The sequence below is a fragment of the Phocoena phocoena genome, chromosome 4 (assembly GCF_963924675.1).
Source record: "Phocoena phocoena chromosome 4, mPhoPho1.1, whole genome shotgun sequence".
NCBI classification, from domain to species: domain Eukaryota; kingdom Metazoa; phylum Chordata; class Mammalia; order Artiodactyla; family Phocoenidae; genus Phocoena; species Phocoena phocoena.
In genome coordinates, this window is record NC_089222.1 from 78,656,772 (window position 1) to 78,677,751 (window position 20,980).

The 20,980-nt window shown below is 38.2% G+C and overlaps 1 protein-coding gene across 2 annotated transcripts in view; it reads right to left on the reverse strand.

Moving 5' to 3' along the window:
• The window catches only part of SLC15A2 (solute carrier family 15 member 2), a 35,620-nt gene extending 15,224 nt beyond the window's left edge, over positions 1–20,396 (reverse strand). Inside the window, exons 1-8 of one of the 2 annotated variants that reach the window (XM_065876544.1) lie at positions 20,271–20,396; positions 18,348–18,435; positions 17,607–17,748; positions 9,077–9,169; positions 7,879–7,978; positions 5,958–6,048; positions 5,595–5,672; positions 267–349 (exon numbers count right to left, since the gene is read on the reverse strand). In XM_065876544.1, coding sequence (XP_065732616.1) covers positions 267–349; positions 5,595–5,672; positions 5,958–6,048; positions 7,879–7,978; positions 9,077–9,169; positions 17,607–17,748; positions 18,348–18,435; positions 20,271–20,375 — 780 coding nt within the window. In that variant the 5' untranslated portion in view covers positions 20,376–20,396. The remainder of the gene's footprint in view (positions 1–266; positions 350–5,594; positions 5,673–5,957; positions 6,049–7,878; positions 7,979–9,076; positions 9,170–17,606; positions 17,749–18,347; positions 18,436–20,270) is intronic. The other variant, XM_065876545.1, reaches the window with a different exon arrangement.
• Between the last annotated feature and the right edge of the window lie 584 nt (positions 20,397–20,980).

Below are 20,980 nucleotides of genomic sequence, written 5' to 3' on the forward strand. Positions count from 1 at the left end.
TAATTTTACCTATCCTTATTTTCTGTTGGTAACATACATAACTACATTTCAGAAGACTTTTGCCCATTTTTAAAAACGATTACATTATTTTTAACTTAATGGTTAAGTAGAGGCACAGAGGGAAGACCGATTAATCTCAGTTTGCCAAAAGGCACAGAAGTAGAGCAGAGGTCATTGAGAGAAGCCATGTTTGAAGGCCTATATGCTCAGCACAGCATCTCTTCCCCTTTGACTGAAAAAGGTAGGTAAACAATTCATGGACTTACCCAGATACATCTGACAACTTGAGTCACTATGTTTCCTTCAGGAGGTGGTTTTCTGTATATTTTGCTTCCCATTGCAAACACAACTGCAGTTGATAGACAAATAAAGTTCTTAGCTTCTCATTTAGCACATTCAGTATGTAAACACTAAGGACAGAATGCTGAAATATAGGAGTAACTGGCACATCTCATAAAGGGAGGGAAATGACTGACGCTATCTGACTTTGGAGTTAGAAAAACTATGGGAGCCAAAATGGTCAGTGTTGAGACTTTCCTGTTATCACAGAAATGAAAGTCACCTTTGAATTCTCACTCTTCTTTCTTCATCTCTACATCTGACATATTAGCAACTTTCACTGACCCTCTGTCTTCAGTGCATTTCCTGCCTGCCCCCTCTTTTGCATCACCACTGCTGTGACTCTTGTGTAGGACCTCATAACTTCTACCCTGCATTATCAAAATGGCCACCAACTAGTTTCTCAGTCCTGTTCTCTTCTTCTTTTATCTGATGCCAAATTAAAATCCTTTTTCCAGGACCTACCTAACAAGCCCAAACTCCTGGCATGGAAGGCTTTCCCAAATTCATTATTATCCTGGTGGTTATTATTATCATTAATGATCTCTTGAAGATTTATTATTATATGTAAAGTGTTAGGCATTTTACATTCAGTACTGATTTAACCTGACAAAATATGTAATACTCTATTTTACACATGAAGAAATCAAGGATTAAAGAAATTAAGCAATCTGTATAAGAAAGTGCCAGAAACTGCATTTTTGACCTGAGGCCTGACTCAAGAATCTATACTCTTAACCACCATAAAGCACCTCATTCATTCATTCTTGCATTACACACTCTGCTAGATACTACTGGTAATAAAGATAAAAAAGAGGTGGCCCCTGTCTGCAATGGAGCTCCCCCTCAACCTACCACTTTCCACTTTACCTTTCATTATTCTCCATTTGGCACCTTATCCTCTAACCACTATTTATCATTCCTATGAAAAATTCTTTTCTGTTCTATTTCTGTTCTTGAGCTCATTCTCTTTCCCTCAACGCCCATCTTTATCCTTTAACCACATCTCCACAGTTATCTATAGGTGAATTTAATTTTCTTATTTTCTCCTTTATTTTATCAGCAATGAGATATTAGTTTTATAATTATAAAAAAGTAAATTTTTTTCAAGTTTATTAAATTTAACTAAAGTCCGTGAGAAACCTCCATCTTGGTACCCTCCCAGATGTACTTTCCTCCTGAATGGACTTCCCAGCTCTAGCCAGATGCCCCTCTAGTAGATCTTCTACCCAAGATGCTTTTCTCAGTGACCAGTAGCAATTTCCAATATCCTTACACCTAGAATGCCTGAATCACCTTACTTTTCTCTATCTTAACTTTCTAATTTCTCCATTCCTCTCAGTCAGATTCACTCTACCACTTTTTCTTTATTTATCCTCTCAGTTTTCCCAAAGCTTCTCCAAATAGCACCCTTTACCTACCACAGCCTTCTTACTGTTGATAGAAAAAATAGTTCAGAGAAAAGAATGCTAATCCTGGGAGACCAGTGGGCAGATAAAGAGGTATCTAGATAAGTGGAAGATTTTGGACAGGAAATAGACTGCTCTTGAAACTAAGAATGATCCTAAAAAGAGGCTGAAATTCTCAGGAATTCTGGTCTAAAAAGTGACAGTGAAGTGATAAAAGGAAGACCTTGACAAGTTCACATTTAAATTTCAAGACCACTTAACTAAAGAAGCTGAGTAGGGACCTTGAGTTTCTCTACCATCTCCTCCCACTAGTAGATGTTGCCTCTTACTTCACAAAGAAGATAGAAAGCTTCAAATGAAAACCCCCTCAACTTCTTGCCACCAAATCTATTAACTTCTGTATCCACACCCATCCTCTCCTCTCTCCATTTAGGTGAGGGTGATTGATGTTCCTCCTCCTGTATAAAGGCAATTGTGCCATGTGTGCTTTCATAGTGATTATACTGTTTTATCCTACATCTTCAACATGTTTCTTTACTGGAGTCTTCCTAATGACATTCAAGCATGCTCAACATCCTCTCTTGACTCCATGTCGCCTTTCAGCTATAAATACTGTCTTCCCTTTCATCCCTCTTATTCACTTCCCAATTTACTCTAATTAGTCTCGAATCTCCACCAATCTACCATAGATGATATCATCAAATCAATGACCCTCTTTTCACTATATTTAATGGACATTTTCCACCCTTATCTTGCTTTCCCAGTCAGTAACATTTGTTACTCTGAATGAGTCCCTTCTTGAAATCCTCTTGGTAGCCAAGATAGAACAACTATCACTTTGGCCATTCCTTCTTAGTCTCATTTGTGGGTTTCCCCTCTTTGCCTGTCTTTTTGTTGTTAACTGTTGAACCCTTTACCTAATTCAAATACAAAATTTGACCCTTAACACATTTTTATTGTAAAGGAAATACAAGAACTTACAAGTAAATGCTGGCTTGTATAAAGGTATGCTCAACACTGAATAATCTCATTTAATAATATAAATACATAACAAAGAATTGACAATCTATATATTGGAGAAAATAATCATTATTAAGTTTTCGTTACATTAAGACTCATTCCCATACAAATTTGAAACATTATTCTAAAGGTTTATGCCATAGAGATTGCCCCTTAATTTGATTCTGGCATTAATGAAATCACCCTGGTTCTCAAAATACAATTTTTGCCTCTCCATTTGCACTGTTTTTTTCCTACCTGGAGAGCCATTCCCCAACTTTTCTTTTGTGAATCTTTACTTGAATAACTTCAGTGCAACCTAGTTACTCATGCCTTTGCTGCACTTCCTTGTAGATATCATTATTTCTGCACTTATCACAGTGAACAGAACTTCATTGTTCACTTATCTGTATCTTTACCAGGAAAATAAAATTCCTTGCAAATAGGTACCATAACTTGTTTATCTCTAATTCCTGGTGCTTAGATCATTTGACTGTCTTTTAAATACCAGTGTTCCTCACGGTTCTATCCTTGCTGTCTTTTTACCGTACTCTTATTATCTCTTAGTTATTCCATCCATTTTCATGAATTAATTGCTATACATATATTAATAGCTCCAGATCTTTATAGCTGAAACATTTCTTCTGAACTTTAAACGTGTATTTCCAAATAAATGTTTGATACTCCCAATTAAATGTTCCAAGGACATCTAAAATGTAACATGTCCAAAACTAATTCATTAGTATTGCCCCAAACCTCTTCTTCCTTATTATCAGTTAATGACCCTACTATCCACCATTTGCTCAAGCCAGAGCCCTACATTCAATCTTGGCTTTTCTTCACCCTTACTTTCACACATCTTATCATATCAAGTTTGTCAATTCTGTCAGGGCCAAGGAGGGTGAGCTAAGTGAGGCACTCACCTTTGAGCACAAAATTTAAGGGAGTACCAAAATTCAGTAATCAAGACAAAGGGTATCCTTGTCTCACCCTTAACCCATTTTTTCTCCACATTACAGTCAGAAATACCACTGAAAAATAAAAATCTAACCATCATTCCTCTATTCAAAATCCTTTTGAAGCTCCCTACTAGTCTCCTGATAAAGTTCTAATTCCTTAGTAGGTTAAAAGGCCCTTCATTATCTAGTTTCTGTCAATTTCTCCTCTCTATCTTTCCATTTATGCTCCAGGCAATTTGAATTCCTTTAAGGCCTTCAAATATGTCCTACTATTTCTCATCTCCTTGTCTTACAGATACCGTGTCCTATTTCTGTTTCACTTTCAATCTTTTCTTTGATTAATCTTTGAATTAATTGCTGCTAATCCTTTAGGTCTTACCTTACACATCATTTCTTTCCTGACCCTGGAAGTCTTAGTCAGATATCCCTCTTATGTGTTCCTATAGCTTTCTCTGTATTTCACCAGCTGTGACAGTAATCATACTATATTGAAATTTCCTGTTTTCTTATCTGTCTCCCTCCTCCTGCTGGACCAAATAAATTCTTTGAAAGCATGAATTCTGTAGCTATCTAATTCACCAGTGTGACCCCAAAACCTAGCACAGAATCTGACACATAAACGGCTCATTAAGTCAATGTCTATCAAATTAATGAGTGAAAAAATCAAATGAATAAATTAAATTATAGTGAAAAGTCAGAGAACTGACTTATTAGTACCCAGAAAATTGAAGCAGCTGACTAATGATGACAGCTAACACTTATTTAACATTTCATAATTTATTAAACATTTCCATTACAGCATCTCTTTTGATCTTCATAATTACTCTGATATGTAAATAATATTATTGTGCAATGATCCAGAGAAAAAGACATAGTACTAATCAGAGGAAAACCAGGAAAATATTTGGCTTCAAAGGGAGAAGGAAGCAGAGAATGTATTATCACAGGGCTCCAGGAATTACGTATAAATTTCCTTGGAATTGGAATTGCAATCTGATATAATAATATTAGCCCCCCCCCCCAACCCCCAGTAGAAAATAATCAGATGGAACATTGAGTCTCTGGGCTCTTTATCCTCTATTGAGCTCTTTATGTGTTTGGACTGGATATCTTCCAGTGGGGGGTGTCACCCAAAGGCTCAGTGTGAGAACAGGTTTCCAGGTCAATGATTAGAAACAATCATGTCCAAGTTTCCCCTTAGGCTGTGTAAACTAAGCAACACACACATCCCCCTTCCACTTCCATTGCTGGGTTCCCTGTGGTAAAGAGAATGCCACTTGATCTAAGTTGCATCAGTTTCCCCCTACTTATCCAACTCCTCTTATTCTCTTTGCTTAAGAGCAAACTTCTTGGGAGCATTGCAGAGCAGGGCAGAAACGGCTAAACCTAGAAGCTACTTTAAAAGGCCCAACGAATTTTAAAAGTCTTTCAATTACCAGATAAATAACCATCAGATGAAATAAGCTAGTTCAAAAGGAAGGATTAATTATTTTCCTTGCTTCATTATATACTGTAGTGTAGATCAGTACATCTCAACCTTGACTACACATTAGAATCACCTAGATACTTAAAAAATTACAGATGCCAAGGCCTTATCCCACAGAGATCCTGATTTAATTAGTCCTACATAGGGTCCAGGGATCAGTCTTTCTTAAAGCTCTCTAGGAAACTTCTTATTAGTTATGTAACCTTGGGCACTTTTTTTTTGAGGTTTCTGACTTTATTCAGTTAATTTATCTCCAACGTCTAGGGAAAACCCCTATAATAACACTTACCTAATAGGTTAGTGTGAGGACTGAATGAAATAGTTTGTGTAAAGTGCTTACATCACCCTTTACATGTGGAAGGCATCAGTGGCTATTAGTTTCCTTTGCCCCACTGCACTTACCAAGAGCTATCACCATAAGCAATCCTGGAACTCCAAAAGCCAATGCATAGCAGTCTTTCCCAAAACATTGCACATCTCCTACAGGAAAACAAAACAAAACAAAACAAATTAATTCGGAATCTTAAGTCTTTGATGTTCTATTCTGTAAGCTCAGGTTTTTGAGGTCATAGACATAGCCATCCTCTTTCTTCCCATCACCTAATCCACAATCCTTCTTTTGGGCCAGACAAAGCAAGGTTAAAAGAAATTCTCTCAGATTTTCAAACCCTTATAAAAGGAGAAGATGGACAGGAGGAAGCCTTGAACAGATTTCTGGCTGGCCTGAGTAAAGCTTATACAGAGTCCCTCAGAAAAGATACCAACCTCTCAGCATGGGTGTGACAAATGTAGAAATCAAGCTCCCTGCATTGATGGAGAGGTAGAAGACTGAGAAGTACCTAGTCCGTTCCTCTGCCTGAAAAAAAAAAGGCCAAATCATCAGTGCAATATGCCTTCTAGCTCCACGCCCTACCTCACGTTCAGACTAAGCGAGAGGTACATACACAGAGACAGATTCAGGCACTGCCTCTGAGAATGTGTATGTGAATATCATATCAGATATTTTAACACATATCTCGCTGACCCCAGACAAACATTTCCCTATCTTTCAAACCCTAGTACAAGCATCTTTAACATTTTTTTACCCCTTTATCTTGGCAAAAATGATCATCTTGTACACTATGCCTATGTACTGTGTCCTATACATATCTATTCTAATATTAGTTTCTTTGCATTAAATGTCTGTTTCTTTCTGTAGGTTGAGTTCCTTTAGGGCAGAAATTGTATCTTATTATTTTCTGTAATCCCCACTAGCATAGTACCTGTTATACTACAGACAATAAATGTTTATTAACTGAATTTATTAAGTGATTGAGTGATTAAACTAAGTAATTGATTTTATGGAATGTGTGGTAGGAATAGGACTAGAACATGGGACAGTGGAGTAAATTGTCCGTCAAACAGGATAATTTACCTAATGTTTATGGGAAGTCTGCCAAAGAGTATAAAAGGATGTCTGTGGGCTTGGAAATGGCTGGTGGAAACCTGGAGGTGGGTTTGTACTATTATTGAAATATCTTTGTGGAGCAGTTACAAAATGAAGCAATTTTCAAATACAGTTGCTGATGCTTTATTCATTGTGCACTTCTGTGCTTCATTCTGACACCCAGATCTTTTCCTGACACATCAGCACAATCCTCATTTTCTATTTATGGTGTGTTTTGCTTCCTCTTCTGGTCCCCATTTAAACTCATTACACCAATCTATGGGTATAGTTCATTGTGCATAGAATCCCACTTGCCAGAGGTTGGTTATTTCTCCAACGTCAGCAAGCAATTATGATCTATGGACCCTCAGGCAGATAAAGAATATAAAATAACTCAAATGGTCTGAAGGGTTAGAGACATGAAGGAAGACAGGACACAGAGAAAGAACAGAGTGAAAACCCAGAAACATGGTAACCAGCTACAGAAGAGGGAATAATACATGAAGACAGCCAAAAAAGAAAACTGAGAGGAAAAAAGAGGAAGCTAGAAATGTTGGCTGATCTAAGAATAGACTACTTCCCTTGCCTAGTTGTCACTGCTTCCTTATACAGGCCCATTTTTACCTTTATTCATACTGTTTTCCCCTCCCACTGACAGTGGCAAGTATTTAGGAAAAGAAGGAATGATCATCCAGACAGGTTCATCTAGAGAAACTCATTCTGTTTTATTCCAAATGGTCCTTTTCCCCTTTCATAGAATCTCAAAGCTAGAGATGCTTAAATCATCTCCGTACTACTCATCACCTCCCATTCCCAAAGTAATTACCATGTATCTTCTTAAGTACCTCAAGTGAGAGTAAACTCGCTACTTCCAACTATTTGAAGTTTTTCTTTCCATCAAACCAGAAGCTAGCTTCCTATAGCTTTCAGCCATTGATCTTTGGTTTAATTACTGATATCCTTCAAATATCTATAGACAACTAAGATATTCTCTTTAATTCTTATCTTATCCAGGCTATAAATATCACCATTTCCCTCAACCTTTCTTCATAAGAGCATCTTTTAGTCCATCTACCACCCTGGTCACTTTCCTTTGAAATGTTGCAGTTTTTCCCTCTATTAATGACCAGTACCCAGCACTGAACACAGCTCCTCAGATATGATCTGACTAGTGGATCACTTCAATCTTGGCAAATGGTTACCTGCCGTTTGATGCCTGCTCTACATTCTTGAAAAACACAGAAATTACAGGACTCTTACATGTTTTTCTTCAAACTGGTCTCCACCAAAAGCTGCCACACAGGGTTTGATACCTCCTGTCCCCAAAGCTATTAGACTCAATCCGACCATTGATAGGACTCTGAAATGGAGAGGTGAGAGTACTAACCATATTGATACTAAACACAACTGTAGAAATAAAATATAGAGCTACAAGAGAAAAAAAATGTGTACAAGGGCAAAGACCTCCTTCACATTTCTACACTGTGGGCATTTTCCATATGCCTTCAGTCCTAGGGGAGACTCAGGTACACTTATAATCCTTGAGTTTCTGCCAGAAAGTATACATTACATGGTGAGATTTGTCCCTGATAGTTTCATTTACCCCTTGTGCACAACAGATAGAAGCAGATACTGAAGGAACTCCAAAGTTAAAGCACTGGTTCTCAATCTTGTCTTAGTCAAAGGGACACTTCAATAGAATGACCTTGTGAACCCTTATCCCACATATCCTTAGTAACCACAAAATAAAATGTTAAACTAGTCATAACTAATAGGAGTAGTGTCACTGATTTCTGAGGGGACAAAAATAAGGAAGTATCTAATATTTATTAAATTTCAAACAAAATTCTTAACTCATTGGAAAATACACAAATAGGCACAGTATAAACATGAATATGTACAACCTGCTTCTTGAACAACTCTAATCTTCTCTACTGACTGAACCAAGAGACATCAGAATCTTTCCAGAGTCTCTGGCATCATAAACATCAAGAGCTTAATAAAGAGGGAGAGAGAAACTGGAATATATGGAACTACACATAAATGGAAATAATCCAAGCTTTGAAAATGAATTCTACAATGTATTATAAGGAAATATCACAGACAGTTTTTTTTAACTCTGGTAAAGGTACAATGTGTGGATGGGTGAATAGGTGAGGGAATATGGAGGGCATGAAGGTTTTAATGTCTTCAAGCACATGAAGAGTTTTTATCAAAAGGATACTAACTGGGCATTCTACTAGTCCCCAGATATTTAATAAAAACAAATGAGCTCACATAAAGCAGGAGAGTTCAACTGGTCAAAGTTTTTTCCTTAACCAATTTGGTATTAAAACAGATTGGAAAATAAAGGGACATCATTGGTAAGAAGACAGAAAAACATCTGTAATGAATGTGTGAGACATTTACTTGCCCAATGGAGGAAAAGTGGTTTAGTTTATTCCATGATTTTACTCACGTGTGTAACATTTGTCCCCCCAGTATTGGTAAGGCACCCATGGACTTGATCACATGGCCAAGCACATACACCAAGGAGAGATAGATGATTGTCCTGTTGAGAGAGTTAAATCAGTCAGTCTACAAACAGAATTCAGAGATTTGAGTAATTACAGACTCAGAGTTCATACTGTTCTCAGTGCCAGGATAAATGGAGCGGCAGGAGGAGGGGGTGGAGGAGGAAAGAATTACCTGAGATATGCAAATAGAAATAATAATGGTGAATGAAACAAACAGTCTAGAAAAAGAGACAGTAACTATTTACCCTGTAGTGTTAGAGATAATGGACATTCCTTTCTCATACCTGCTCTCTCTTTTCCCTCACTAACCCCACACAAACACCGAGTACCCCTGATCTTGTGTAGATATGTCATGACCAGGTTGGATTTGTAGCCAGCGATAATGTTTTAAGTAAGGAGAACCAGAAGAACAGGATACTTTGACCTGAGGTTTCTTCCAAGGAATGTCTTTGGCTCTAGAAATCCATAAGGGTCAAGAAAGAATGTCACACAAACAGGAAAAAAGGGATGGTTAACACAAAGAACTTTCTCTAAACACAATCACTGGGATATATAGAGAGGTAAAGGGCTCTCAGGTTCAGTCTGAACACTTGGGTTAATTGTAATCCCCACCACAGTTTCCTCATGGACAATTTCCCAAGGGTAAGAAAGGAACCAGGGTCTTTGAACAGACTTTCCAGTGATATAGCTTATGCAGTTGATAGGGACTTGTTGTTATGCTTTTTTTTCCAAAAAATCTGAATGACAAACAGGAAGTAGAAGAGTGAGGAATTCCAGTAAGAACATATGTAGAGATATACACACTGAAACACGGCATACTACCAAATATACAATGTGTATTATTTGTATTAGGACACCAGTATTCTCTCTCTATATAAGTAGAATATTAATACTAGAAGGAACCTTGGAAATTATATAGCTTACTTCTGTGACTTTGAAGTGTTATATGCTAATGTGGAATATAAAGAATGGAATGAAGGTAGCAGAGAGAGGCTGGAGATGTCAGAAATCTCAGAATGTGGATTTCTCATTCTAAATGCCTAATCTTCCTAGGTTGGCTCTCCAGGGAAGGGATCTTAGAGGGTTTATAATGGGAAGCAGGGGATAAGAAAGCTGAGTGACTAAACCAGGGCTAATTAATATTAGGGGAAGGGGCAGCCTTTTCCAAAAGGCCTTGTAGTGTCTTCTGGAGAAAAGTTTCCTTCATTGGAATAAAAAGAATGAATAGAAAGAAAGGGAATAAAAAGGGACTGAAAAAAAGGCCAAAAATTATGAACACAAAATAGATGATCTATGCTAAATCATCACAGAGAAAAAACAAAAGGAGTCTGAGCTGGAGTGATAGTCTGCGTTGGGAGAACAGGGCAATATCAGGTTGTTGGACTAAATGAATGAGAGAAGTGTAAGTGCCTTAAAAGGAAAACAGGCAACCTTCTAGGTGAAAGATTCAGGGAATTAGTCTAGAATGTGAAGAATATAAGACAGGAAGCTAATGGCAGAGAACTTTAACAGAAGGAGAGAGAAGTCAAGAGAGACTTGGAAATTCTGCATTTGAAATGGAGTCACTGGGGTCATTACAATCCCAACCACAGGACACAGATCTGTTTTAGATAGACTTGACCAATCTTCCATTTGCAAATGAGGAAAGTGAAATCCAGAGAAGTCAAAGGATATTTTTAAGGTGACATTCTAATTAGTATTAGGACTAGGTCTAGAACTTCCACTTTCTTACAGCCCAGCATTCCTTCAATTTTATCATGAACAAGTTAATGTGGAAAAAGGAAAGGGAAGAGAAAGAAGTTTTAAATTTTATTTAACTGTAAGAATATCAAAAGCCAGAGACATTAATTAAAGCTTAGGAACTGAGAAGGAGTATGTGCAGTAGGCATATATTATTATACATACTTCCTCTGATGGCAGAGGAAGAGACCTAGCATTAAGAGGGTCAGCTCTGATGAGACAAAAAAAAAAAAATAGTGGGGGAAGGACATGCTATAGACACACTCAAAAAACCCCTAGAAATTGTAGAGAAGACATCCAAAAGCATATTTGGCAATAAACACATTTAAGAGAGTGGCTTTTAGTGATTGCCATGATCAGGAGTCCAGAGTAATAGGCACAGGTCACAAGGTAAAAACCAACACTAGGGACTATGACTAAAAATGTTATTCTCTCTTAAAAGCAACTAAGCATCAAAAATTGCATCTGGGGCTTCCCTGGTGGCGCAGTGGTTGAAAGTCCGCCTGCCGATGCAGGGGACACGGGTTTGTGCCCCGGTTCGGGAAGATCCCACATGCCGCGGAGCAACTGGGCCCGTGAGCCATGGCCGCTGAGCCTGCGCGTCCGGAGCCTGTGCTCCGCAATGGGAGAGGCCACAACAGTGAGAGGCCCGCGTACCGCAAAAAAAAAAAAAAAAAATTGCATCTGAGCATGTAATTAACCCTCTCAGTAGATGTTTATAGAAATAATGAAAATCCAGTGTCCATGCTTAAAAATTTTCTTTTCCATTGTATATCCACTGGCTACTCTTTCCTGTGTGTAGCCCTGAAGGAAGGTTCACCTCTTTCCTGACATAGCGAGTTCCTTATACAAGAGTCAGGGACTCTGGGTACCCATTTTCTCTTAACAAAGCTATGATTCTGTGACTGCAAACAGAGGAAGCACTTTTAATAGAAGTTGTTTACTAAATTCAGATGTTTCTAATGTTATAGGATGTTTTTCATCCTGAAGATAACATCTGAAGAAAAGGAGAGGAGTTTTAAATACTTATATTCTTATGTTGCTGTCATCATTGTTTTTGTACATGTGAGCTCACACACACTCCGATAGAACAAGTTACTCATGTTTTCTCCAACTCACTTTCTCTCAGAAAGAGATACCAATTCATCCCCAAAGAGTTTTGTTATTTAAAAAGCAACCACAGGGCTTCCCTGGTGGCAAAATGGTTAAGAATCCGCCTGCCAGTGCAGGGGACACAGGTTCGAGCCCTGGTCCGGGAAGATCCCACATGTCACGGAGCAACTAAGCCTGTGCACCACAACTACTGAGCCCGTGTGCCACAACTACTGAAGCCCATGCACCTAGAGCCCATGCTCTGCAACAAGAGAGCCACCGCAATGAGAAGCCCGCTCGCCGCAACTAGAGAAAGCCCGCACACAGCAACGAAGACCCAACACAGTCAAGATAAAGATAAGATTGGAGCTGATTTCTTTGATTTGCTTTAGTGTTTTCACAGCAGGAAATGCTTTCAAATCATTTTCTGTATGTAATCTGAATGCAGGTAAAGAATTCCTCAATTTGTCAGAATGCTAATTAAATGTAATAATAATTTGTGTAACCTGCTGTGATACTAAAGTGGCTAATGACAGTCACTTGGGTTTCCAACCAGGAAGGGTTTGTTTTAATGCACATGTCTAATTTAAGAAGTTCACTGCTTTATTGTCATGTAATATTGTCGTTTGCTTGAAATAGTGCAAAGCAAACAGTTGACTGATCACTCCTTAAGAATTTATGGTTTCTTGTAAAATCAACAGAGAATCTATTTCCAAAGAAAGAAATATCAAAATTAAGTAATAATTTAAAAATTTATGGGGAAAGTATCTCAGGCAACTCATAACAATTCCTAGATGTTTTTTATTAGTCCATAATGTTTTCACAGTGAGAAAGGCTCTAAATTTATAGATAAATGCTGGGCCTGCTACCTTAATATGTGAGTGTGGTTGCCCTGGATGCAGTACAGAGGATACACAGAGGTGATAATTTCGTGCTCCAAGAGAATTAATGGTGGAAAGTTACACGATGCTCAAATAGCTCCTTCCTTAGGAAAAAGGAAACTATCCAGAAAGTCACACACCTAGCAGAATCATTGGAACCTTGGGACTTAGATATTTTTATAATCCTATTTCTTTTTTTACACAGCTTCAAAAAATCATCTTTGTTCAAAAAGAGGAAATATTTTCTTTACTATAAACGGACAGAACTTTTCTCATATTTTCACAAATGTTGGTGTTCTTCTATTTCAGGAATTAATTTAAAATGTTATCATCAAATAAAAATGCCCATATTATTTAAATTTTTTTTTTTTTTTTTTTTTTTGTGGTACGCGGGCCTCTCACTGTTGTGGACTCTCCCGTTGCGGAGCACAGGCTCAGCGGCCATGCCTCACGGGCCCAGCCGCTCCGCGGCATGTGGGACCCTCCCGGACCGGGGCACGAACCCGTGTCCCCTGCATCGGCAGGCGGACTCTCAACCACTGCGCCACCAGGGAAGACCTAAAATATTTCTTTTATTATTATCAAGTGTCAAAGGTAATCAAGGCTATTACTCTTGAGGCACAAAGCAGATGTTGACATAAGAATGCTCTTTGTCACTACCCCTTATTGTCATATGCCATGGTGCCAGTGATGTCTCACCCTAATCCCTGGAACCTATGACTATAATGAGATGTCACTTCTTTAATTATGTTATATTATATGACACAATTGACAGTAAGATAGTGAGATTAACTAGATGAGCCTGATCTAATCATATGAGCCCTTAAAAGCAGAGACTTTTCTCTGGTAACAGAAGGGGAAGAGATTCAAAGTTCGAGAAGGGTTTGATATACCATACTGATAGCCTGAATATGGAAAGAACCATGTGTCAAGGAAAGGGGACACCTCCACCTGAATGATGGCAAGAAAATAAGCACCTACAATGACAAGGAAATGAATTCAGCCAACAACGAATGAGGCTGGTGGTAGATTATTACCCAGAGTCCAACCTAGGAGACACCCAGACCTGTGAGCCAACTGACTGGCTCCAACTTCTCACTTACAGAATTGTGATATAATAAATGAATCTGGTTTTAAGCCAAAAATAAATAAATAAATTTATTTTAAAAAAGTAGCTGAAGTAGAGATTAAAAAAAAAAAAAAAGCAATCACAATACCCACAACAAAATAAGTCATCTTCACACCTGCCCACACCTACCTCAGTCTTGTGCCTACATTTGAGTATCTGAGGGTGACTAAATTTATTAATTGAAACACTTGCTGTGCTGTGGGCCTGTTATGTACCAGGCACTTGTTCTAGGTGCTGTGGATAAAAATATAAATGAGACTTTGTTTTCTAAGTGTCTGAAGAAGGTATTAAATTCATATACAATAGTTATGATAAGACAGAGTTTGGTAAATGTCACATGAGGGTAAAAAATAAGGAGTTCAGAGAACTTTAGATTACTTCTGGCTAGTGGTGAAAGGTGAGGGGCAGAGAATACTCCACTGCATAGGTGGAATTTGAACTGAGCCTTAAAGGGTTTGGACATAGAAGGCTGGGGAGGAAGGAGATTCCATGAAGTAGAAACTATGCAAACAGACATGGAAAAGAAATGTCCCTGTTTATCATTAGGTAAGTATTAGTATTTTGTTTTTCTCTAGTGTACATTTTTGAAAGGGAGTATGATAATAAGAGCAGAAAGGTAAGTTGGATGAGATTAGTAGACAGTGTGTTAGCAGAAATTTTTGAGCAGAGTAGTAATATGAACAGAGATTTCTTTTAGGAAGATTAATTTGACAGTAGTGCATAGACTCAATTGTGAACAAAAGATATGGGAAGCAATGAAAACATCATACATGTCCATTTCAATAGCCCAATTTAGAGGCTAATGAAAACCAAAACTAGAGTAGTGGTGATTGATGGCCATGGGATTCAGTGTTGAGGAGGGAGAATGTGAGAGAGATTATAGAAATAGAATTGGCAGAATTTGAAAACTGATTGGATGTGGGAGTATAGGAAAGCTAGGAGAGAGGATAAGGTGGAATATCCAGGAGATGAATGCTAACATGCAGTTATAATGCATAAGGGCGCTTGAGTGACAGGTTAAGATTACAGAGTTTGAGGAGCCATTAGCATATAGGTAAAACTGACACCGCAGAGCCTGCTAAGGGAGAATCTGGAGAAAGGGAAGAGGGTAAAAGGTATACACTGGGGGCTTCCCTGGTGGCGCGGTGGTTGGGGGTCTGCCTGCTAGTGCAGGGGACACGGGTTCGAGCCCTGGTCTGGGAGGATCCCACGTGCCGCGGAGCAACTGGGCCCGTGAGCCACAGCTACTGAGCCTGCGCTTCTGGAGCCTGTGCTCCGCAACGGGAGAGGCCGCGGCGGTGAGTGGCCCGCGCACCGCGATGAAGAGTGGCCCCCGCTTGCCACAAGAGAAAGCCCTCGCACAGAAATGAAGACCCAACACAGCAAAAATAAATAAATTAATATATAGAAAAAAAAAAAAAAAGGTATACACTGGGGAAATGCCTACATTCAGGAAAGAGTAAAGTAAACAAAAAGCAAAAGAAAAGCCAAATAAGGAAGAATCCAAAAAAGTAAAAGAACCAGAAAATACAGTGTTAGAGAAGCCCAGGAAGTTTCAAGAATTTAGGAGTGATAACAGACTAAAATGTTAAAACATGTTCAAAGTGAAGAAGAATTTAGAAAAGACCACTGGGTTTGATAACAAAGAGATCATTACCAGTGATCTAAGAGAGAAGAATTTCAATAGGATAAAAAGATGACATACTATATATTATTTCACTTACTGTAATCTGCTTTGTATTAAAGCTAGTTGAATATGAACACCATGAAGCAGGTATTATGTCTTATTCATCTTTTTATCCCTCATGGTTCTTTGGACAAATAGAAGTTGCTCAATAAACATTTACTGAATTAAACCCGATCAGCTTAAGTTGAATCTAATTGGATTCTACTGCACTGCATTACATTACTCTACCCTAAGGAGTGATAATGAAGAGTGAGAAAGGAAGGCAACAAATAATAATTGATTCTTTTAAAAATCTGAAGGTAGTGGTAATAAGACAAAGAAGATAGAAAAAGAAAGGTTAACAATAATTTTGTTTGTTTAAAGGTCTCATATTTGCCCTTGCTTTTAGGTACAGGACAAGAGTGTCTCTGAGGAAGAATTTGAAGGAAAGAGATGGAGGTATTGAGGGTACAAAGACACCAAGGAGAGTGATCTAGGTGACGGTGATACATTTGTAAAAATTCATCCAGCTGTACATTTAAGGCTTTTGGATTTGTGTACTTTATGTAAGTTATACCTCAATAAAAATAAATTCAAAAAAAATTAAAAGTACCTCATAAAGGATTGAGATTGAGGGCACAAGTGGAGGTTGCTAAATTTCCTCTGAAATAGTCAGGAAGCTATTACTTACCAAATCTCAGATCTATACTTTTTCAATCTTAAAGGAAGTCGTTTTAAAAATAAATAAAATTACTACGTGATATATGTGAGTCTTTTATTCTATAACTGAATGAAGACTATATACCATGGTTTATACTTTCTTTCTGCACATAGTGCCAACCCTCTATCTGGATGGACTCGGTAACTACTACTACATAAGGAGCAAACATAGATCTCAGCCACCTGCCATATCTTTCCCAAGGCAAGAAACTGTGTATAGTACTAAGTTGTGGTTGTAGTGCTATATTGGGTGCTGATTAAAAACTTTAGAAGAATGAATATATCTAGGCCAAAGTGAGATAGAAACCAAGGATTCCTTGTGAACACTAGGTCCACAAGAAATCCTGAAAAAATATTCCACGGTTAAATAAGTTTGGAAAATACTACATACCATAACCTCCTCTTGGATATTTTATAGTATGAGTTCACAAGTTAAAGGCTGTAAGAAGTCATGCAGTAAAGATACCTTTTTAGCTTTATTCAGCCTAGCATTTTCCAAACTTATTTGACTATGAGAGCTTTATGTTCCCATATAACATTCATTAGATCCTATACAACCAATTTTCAACAGAATGCAGTTTGAGAAATGCTAATTTAGACAATTCCATAGATGACAAGTCCACAGAAAATACTTGAGTGATGGATATCTAAGAGCCATCTCTAGCCCATGAGAATGATGTTATAGGGGACAAAAATAACACTATTCCAAACATATCTCTTGGTGCTATTTTCAGGGACTTAAAAGATACTGAACTGAATAGACCATTAGTCTAATTCATGAAGATATTTATTAAGAAATAAACTACAGAAGGTTAGAGAAGAGAAACAGAGATGGTAAAAGAGCTAAAAAGAGGGATTCATAAGAAGATAGTAAAAGTGTTGGGATGACTCAATCTAGAGAAGAGATGGATAGTATATTAAATAACTACATTGAATTATAAATTTTCTTGTGGGTAGCAATCTCTATCACCTGAGATCAGAACAAGAACTAGTCTTAAATTACAGAATGGAAGATTAAAATTAGATAAAAGAAAAAAACCCTGCTGACAGAAAAGGGTATAGAAATATTGGAAAAACTGATAATGAAGAGACAAAACCTTTCTGTATTGTCAGTCTGAGAGAGATTCTTATTTGTCATGGATGACATAAGCATGTTCTTGCTTGGAAGCAAGAGGCTAGAAGTGATAGTCTCTGCACAATTAATATGCGCAGCTTCTTGGACTGTGACCTCCCATCATCCTTACTTGAATTTTCCCAACCATGAGTCAGCAATGGCTGCTCCCAGGATGGGAGTGAAATAACAGAGGCTGCTGAAGGCATGGTATACAGATGTGGAAGTGTCTTCACTCCAGTGCAGGAAATACAGGAAATACAGGGTCAGCACAGCTGAAGCAAAAAAAGAGAGACAAAACAAAATAGATGCATTAAAATGATTTATGGAGCAGAAGAACATTTGATATGGTCTTTGAAGTTGATCTTGACCTTCAACACTCCTGTCAGTGAAGTGATGAGGGGTGATTGCTGGGCAGTAGAAGCAGGGCCCCTTGGAGTTGTGGGAGTAAATGGGGCTATGCTTAGTATACAAATGCAATACTCCTCCCTATGAGGAGTACATAGCATCATTTAGGCCAATCCAAAAGATAACATGGGGCTTCTAATATCCCTTCCTTCTCCTTCCCAGCAATGATATAACCCATAGACCCGAGGAACAGAAATGAAGAATGGAATGTCGATGATGAGAGTTTTTCCACTTATATTTTCATAGGCTGTGTTCTGATTTCCACTTGGTCTTTCTGTTCTTGGCCTGTATGAGTTAGTAGGTGAAATCCTGTGAGGCATTTTTTGGAAGTCTTCACCAAAGGAAAGGACCAATTGGATGAAGGCAGAAAGAGTAGATAAGGGAAATAAGTGCATATGAGATAGGTTGTTACAAACATGGGGTGAGAGTGAGTGGAGAAGAGTAGGACTCAGGGACACAAAATTACCTTTCATGCCATAATAGGAAAAGCGCTCACAGAATTCATTCACCACAATGAAGACAATACTCAGTGGATAGTTGGAGCCACAGATTTTCTAAGAAACAAAAAGGCAATGGTTCAAGCATGAACTGTATTTCCCTGTTTAAACCATTAGATTGCTCCACAACAGAAAAAAATCATTTATTTTAAGTTGCCATGATAGGTCATGTGAAACAATGGCCCCTGCTCTTCATGAAACAGCCAGTATCACACTAAAAGTGCTTGCATCGCTGATTTAGCAGTGAGAAGCTATTCTGAATATTACTTTGTTCCTCAATTCATTTAACATGAAACTGCTCAGGCATTCCTTGATACTAGACACCAGGACCTGTTCATCTTCCCACAAGTACTAAATGAAAAGCCTGGGGCTCTGAGGAGGAGAATAATCATACTTATTTTCAGGAACAGAACAAAGAGTTGGCCTATGGAGCACTTGATGTCCAGGCAGTCACACTCACATGTCAGTATCCTGCTTAGCTCCACTGTGCGGATTAACCTTTCTGTTTCCACTTGCCCCATTCACTGTGCTGGGAAAAATCCTAGCAACATGAAGGTTTCCCATTCAGTGGCTACTGAAGCCAGGCACAGAGCCTAGTACAGATTGCTAAAGGTAAGATGACTGATCACCTTGACCTTGGGCAGAGAGTTCTTAAATCTTGTCAAATTAAATGGCCATTCTTTCTATGAAAGAGAGATTCTATAACATTTTCATGCTAATCCTTTTGGGCATTAAAAGGACTACGCTATTTCATGCACTGTATCAGTCAGAATAAAAGGAACATCATGTACTATTTCAAATCCTTACCCATTATGATAGCCCAGTCAATATGAGAAGGGGATGGAGATATGTGTCTTGGTTCAATCGAATCTTATCATGAGATTTTTATTGCCTTTTCTTATTCATAAGATGTACATACATCTTTGTAAGCAGCCTCAAATTCTTTGGGACCAGAAAATGTATAACTAAATAAATTAATGTATTCATTCTTTTATCCACATGGATATATAAAAACAACCCTCCAAAATATTAATATACATTAACGTATGATAAAAACTTGCTTGGAAGACAATATGAATTAGTCTTATTACCTTCCCAGCTCACAGCTCGAGAATCATGCAACCTGAAGTTTAGTTAACACATTTCTACTAGCTATGTAACACTGTCACTGGCTGTGTTAACATACTGATCCAGGCCATGTCACTATACTTGGCTTTATACTTCAGTTTTGTTATTCCAAAGAAACTACCACCTCTAGAATACTACTACAGTTACCTCTTTGTCTGTAGTAAGAATTCAGTAAATACTGGCTAGTATGTCTGTATCCTCTCCATTTACAGGATTTTGATATGAGGATTGAATAAGAATTGGCAAGTGCTTTAACAAGTGTATAAAGTAAAACATTATTATTACTTCCTTGTTTCTCTGTCCTTTCTCCCACTGTAAACTGGAACACAGTAACAGAAACTAGATCTATTCTAAAACTTCTCTTGGTGGTCAGCATAGATTCTGTGCACAGGGGAAACTAAGGGCTGAGATTTTTTTTTGGTGAAGAAAGAACAATCACACACAGTTCTCCAGAAAGGAGTACTTGCCAAGTTTCCCTGGACATTCAAATTGCTTTTTTTCCACCCCAGAGAAACTCAGAATATACAATGAAATATAGCCAAGTCCTGGATACCAACTGAAGAACTCTACCTCTTTCTGCTGCTTCCTCTCCTAAGTTAAAGGAAACTTCTGTTTAGGTTTGGTTTACAGGTTAATTCTAACTCCAAGAGAGAATAGTTTTTAATACTCTAACACAACTCAGCGTGAAGCTCCAGGGGCCAAGGAGGAGAACCAAAGGAGTAAGTCTGTTCCTACCAGAGACAGAACTGAATCTGAAGACTCACCGGAGATGGCTTCTTTGGAAAGCTGGGGGGTCGAGGTGGTACCTCTTCAGGGGAGACAGGTAAAAAAGGAGTTTCCTTGAACTCATTTTTCTGGAAGAGATTCATGGCTGGCTCCTTACTCTCTCTCTCTTCAAGCATTTGGCTTCGGTAGGCAGTTGGGACAGCTGCCAGGCTACTGTGAAAAGGGGGACTGGGAGGGGAAGAGGGGGTGGCTTCAGCAACTAGGTTTAACCCTGTGGGTGTCAGGCGTCAGCAGCCGCCTGCAAAGCAGAAAGCTATAGAGAAAGGAAGGATTGGGTCTCAGAGACTAGTTCAAAAGAACATTTATGTCACAGGGAAGTGAGAATAACACATCATTGGATGAGACAGTATAATGCTGGAAAATTTCAAATGAGTGAAAATTAGTTAAGAACACAATGTCTGGAACATAGCTTAGAGCAGATTTTGAAATCGATTTCAGGGTAATAATAGCTACCATTTATTGCACACCTATTGTGGGGAAGGTTTATACACACACACACACACACACACACACACACACACATATATATCTACATGTTCTAATTCTTACTACTATCCCCATTTTATAGGAACTAATGTCCTAAGAGGTTATGTAATTTGTCCAAAGTCATGTGGCCAGTAAGTGGCAGATCTGGAATTTTCACTATGCCACTACAGATTAGTATCAGTAATGCCTGTGGTCATTACTT